This window comes from Tachypleus tridentatus, chromosome 2, assembly GCF_004210375.1.
Source record: "Tachypleus tridentatus isolate NWPU-2018 chromosome 2, ASM421037v1, whole genome shotgun sequence".
NCBI classification, from domain to species: domain Eukaryota; kingdom Metazoa; phylum Arthropoda; class Merostomata; order Xiphosura; family Limulidae; genus Tachypleus; species Tachypleus tridentatus.
Window position 1 is genome coordinate 44159816 of NC_134826.1, and position 4985 is coordinate 44164800.

Below are 4985 nucleotides of genomic sequence, written 5' to 3' on the forward strand. Positions count from 1 at the left end.
AGATTATAAATTGTCTAATTGGTCTGACAAAAAACAATCATTAAACTTTAATATTTTATTATTACTTTTATGAGAGGTATAAAATTTGTAAAAAATAAAGTCTATCTTTATGGCTGCAAATTCGAACAGTGTCTGTTATATTCTGTACAAACCGAAACATTTGTTGTTCTGATATTGTTTACATATAATTATAATATTATATTTTTCTCCAAATATGTTCTGAATTTCTCAAAAATCTCCAAGCGTTATTAAAAACGAAACTTTAAAATAAGTGGTAGGAACTGTATGCTTGGAATGAGAGCTGGAATTATTTCATATGTAGAACATGGCCATTGTTTTGCGACCCCCTGAGGCTCAGCGGCATCTCTGCGGGGGTTTTCGTTGACCGTGATGGACAAAGCACAGATAGACCATTGTGTAGCTTTGTGCTTAATTCAATACAACAAAACAACAACAGCGTCTGTTTGTTTCAACAAACGAAGAGGGCCGATTCTGAAAATAATAATATTCGGTTTATTTATGTAGAATAGACTTATTTAACCGCTGTGTTATTTCTTATTAACTGTTTTAAATTATACCATCATTGTTATTTCCTTTTAAGTTTTCAACGAGACCAAGTAGTACAAACATCCGTAGAATTCTATGGCATCATCTAGTTGCCATTGTGTTTGTTCGAATTTGTCTGTTTTGTAAATTAGTGTCATACAAGGAATATTTCTTCACAGTCGTTCCTACTTTTATAAAAGTAAACTAGAATAAAAGGGCTAGTTAACATCACCCACCACCTAATCTTGAGCTACTATAATTAAATTGTTAGAAAAGACACTCACTGTCATAACTGACCCATTTTCAGCGACACTTGGTTAAGAACAGTGGGATATTCGCATTCCCATGTTAACTACTAGACAATTCTCATGTTAAGTACTAGGCCATATCATGTTAAGTACCAACTCATTCCCATTAAGAGTACTAGATTATTATCATTTTAAGCACTAGTCCATTCCCATGTTTACAAGAAAACATTGAGTTTGAAACTGAACCGATCTTAGGGGACTGTGAATCTGAGGTTCTATGGTAAAATTCTGAAATAACAAGAGAAAAGTGTATCTTGTAAATAGGTGAATTATTACGTTGATAATCCAACGTTAAAAACCTAGATATAGTTTTCTAAATAACACTGTAAATGTGTATGAATTTAACATGACGTACAATAATATAAAATTGGTTTGGTTTCATTTGTCAGGACTGTCGCGCAAAGTTGCTCGAGGGCTACTGCGCTAGCCGTCCATACTGTAGCAGAGTAAGACTAGAGGCATCTAGTCATCACCACCCACCGCCAACTCTTGGGCTACTCTTTTCTAAGGAATAGTGGAATTGAACGTCACATTATAACGCCCCCACGGCTGAAAGGAAGAGAATGTTTGGTGTGACGGTGATTCGAGCCCACATCCCTTGGATTACGAGTCGAATGCCTTAAGCACTCGGCATGCTGCTCCTCAACATAAGCACAACGTTATATATGTAAGCGAAAAAATCCTCTAATAAACATAATTCATAATGCAGTAGATTACTCATTTGTCATATTAATTCAGAATAGGTAAATAATATAAAAAGGCCAATATTATGAAGTGTCGAAAATTTTAAATAATAATCGTTTTTTCTGAATTACTTAAAATATCAAAAAATGAACTACTACACACACATTCAGTATTTTTAAATATTATGGTAGTTACTTCACATTAATCTGACTTGCCTCTGAAGGGCACAAAAATAAACATTAAAAATATTGTGTATTAGGACGAACATAAAACTCACTATTTTCCATTTACAAAGTCAACATTTCTCACTTTCTTTATCAAGAAGATATTATATCTAATACAGAAAATAGGTTTCAAAATTAATCAAGCAATTTGATGATTTAATTATTGTCGAAACATAGCAGGTATCAGAATTTTCTAATTTGAGCGGCTTTCATTAGAGTTCACTACTTTCTCTTAGCTAGGAAAATAATAGAAGTCGAACTTCTGTTATCATATTTTTTGCTTAAAATGTGTCACTTTTTATTCAATAAAAATAACAAAGATTATTAAAATAATAAGGTTCTACAACAAACCGAAAAATGAATAAATATTTGTATATAGCTCTAATTAAAGCACAGAAATAAAGTCCATTCCTCGTTGAATGCATGCAACGATTTATTACAGAATATAGCCCAAAAATCAGGGGATATATGGGTTCTGCTTTAGTGACCAGGGTTTCTCGAGAAGCATGTAAAATATAAAACAAATACTTTGCTTCTGGATTCACGTGTTATGGAGTTCTTCGTTTCCAAATTCCAGCCTTTTATCCTATTTATTTTTCTCAGCGTCAACTTTCTGATCCCAATGTTTCCGGGTCCATAAAAGAAATCTGAAACGACAGCTATATGGTTCATATTTGGAACAATGAAGTTCGAAGAAAACAATTTTAACCTGGAGATGAGAACCCACTTGTTTATTTATACAAAAGAGAATTGTCCAATAACTTACTCTAATGTTATGAAACAAGGTGTACGAGAGTGCATCTGAAATTACTTGAGAAATATAATATTGGTTTAAAATCCAATTTTCAGGAGGTGTTTGTTCGATTTTATTTTTTGTTACTATTCAAAAGAGCTCATTAAGATTTCATCTAAAACAATGATAACTCAGCTAGTAAACCAACAAATCTTTATCTTACAAATTTTAAAGCGTAGTTTATACATTTATTGGTTTTTTTTTCAGGAAATTAAATTAAATAATACTTATATTATCATTACTTTTACAAGTTTTTTTGGCATATTTCATACAACTAATTTTACTTTCGGCCATTCACGTTCAATATTCTTGGTATTTTAATAATTATGTGTGCGAAGATCTTCTTTTAGTCGTTATATAGTATTTATTTCGAGAAATCCAAATGTATTGATAATATTATATTAGAGCAACATTCCACAAACAAACATGTTTTTAAATTGGAAACCTTTATTAAAATAATGTTGAAGGAAAACGGAATTGTTAATTTAAACAAAAAAAAACTACATTATAATAACAGATTTCGTATTTTGTTTTTTTTTAAATGAATTTATTTTATCAGATATTTGTTCGATTTTACAAACAGAATCTGTCGTATACTTGAAATAAATACTTTTTTTTTTTAAATATGCTTTTAAGTTAATGAAAGAGATTTAGTATTTTCATCGTTTTTACATCGACTTAGAAAAATAATTATCATTTATGTAATTTCAAATATTTTTTGTTAGTCACTTGATAATAATTAAAATACAGCGAAGTTCAGAGATTTTATGTGTTGTTATTTGTTTCTTTTTGAATTTACGTAATTAGATACTCGAACATTTATGGATTAATCGTAGTCCATAAATATGAAATAATAAGTTATAAGGAAAGCGTATAGTTAAAATTCTGTGGGTTTATTAACTGAGTTATCATAGTTTCAGATAAAATCTTAATAAGTTCTCTTAAATAATAACAAAAAATAAAATCGAACAAACACCTCCTGAAAATTGGACTTTAAACCCATACTGTATTTCTCAAGTAATTTTAGTTTCATTCTCTTACACCTTGTTTCACAAAATAAGAATAAGTTATTGGACAATTATTCTTGTATAGATGACCCATTGGGCTCTCATCTCCAGGTATAAACTGTTTTCTTGGAACTTGATTGTTCCATATATGAACCACATAGATACCGTTCCAAATGTCTTTAAAGGTCTCAAAAACAATGGGATCAGAAAACAGTCGATACTGAGAAAAATGAATATGATATAAAGGTGGAACGGGAAAGAGATGCTCTCCATAATACGTGAAACCTGGAGCAAAACATTTGTATTCTTTGCCAGAAGCTTGTCGAAAAACTCTGGTCAATAAGCTAGGACCGTTATGACACCAGATTGTTGGACTGTATTCTTTAACATGCATTCAACGAGGAATGGACTGTCTTTCCGTGCTTTAATTATAACATTGTTTACAAGTGGTAACTTTTAAAAACCAGCGTAAGAAGGCAAGTTTGGAAGTGGTTTTCTTATTATACAGTCAGAGTCGATGCTAACACCACCATATTTTTTAAACAAAACAAATTTTAAACCGTCAGATAAGATATTTGCTTTTTTCTTAGTATTCCACTTCCATACCAGCTACGTAGCTAAAGATGTTCCTGAAAAAACGAAAGTGAAATTGAGTGATTTAACTTCAACGTTTTCAATTTATGATATAATTTGTAAAGGTTTGTCGTCCTTTAGCTGACTTACGTTTTTACAAACATACAAGAACTGGATTCTGTTGGTAGGATGATGTTTTGTTGCAGACTCAGTAGAAAAAGATTCTTTATTTGTAAGGTGACATCTACCGGAAGCTTCAGAAATGTACATATTGTTATGTTAAATTCTTCGTTCTCATGAACCTTGGATGACTGAATAATTTTACATGGGAGTAATAATCCACTAATTTTCAACATAACTACTGCTTCTTAAAATGCTGAGTACAGTTTATAAATGGATAAACAGTGAAACTTTGTACACAAAAGAAGAAAAGCTGATTTAGAAATATTATTAATATGCAGCGCTAAGTTACACAGTCATTTCGCCGCTTTGCAAAAAGTGTAATAAAATCACAAACTGATCGGAATGACATTTTTACACTACGTATAACTTGACGAGTTAACTCAAACTCTTTCAGAGTTTATCATTTTTCGAATTAAAAAGCAAAAACTTCCATTTTAGTTGACAAGCATGTCTGTGATGAATCAACGTGAAAATGTAAACATAAATAGGTGGATAGTGATATTTTTAACAAAAAATATTAAAACAACAGGTTACTAATGTATAAATGATTAAAGTGTGTTTGCTATAAAAAAAAAACACACACACTCACTCTATTCCACATGAAATAAAGTCTTCTTCACAGATCTGTGGAATTCACAATTTACAAAAGTGATTTGAAATGATTGTT

General features: G+C 30.8%; 1 protein-coding gene across 1 annotated transcript; it reads right to left on the reverse strand.

Annotated features, from left to right (window-relative positions):
• Positions 1-3584: 3584 nt before the first annotated feature.
• Positions 3585-3956, reverse strand: LOC143245485 (lactosylceramide 4-alpha-galactosyltransferase-like). The gene has a single exon (XM_076491848.1). It carries the CDS (start codon positions 3954-3956, stop codon positions 3585-3587), a length of 372 nt encoding a protein of 123 aa, XP_076347963.1.
• Positions 3957-4985: the final 1029 nt, after the last annotated feature.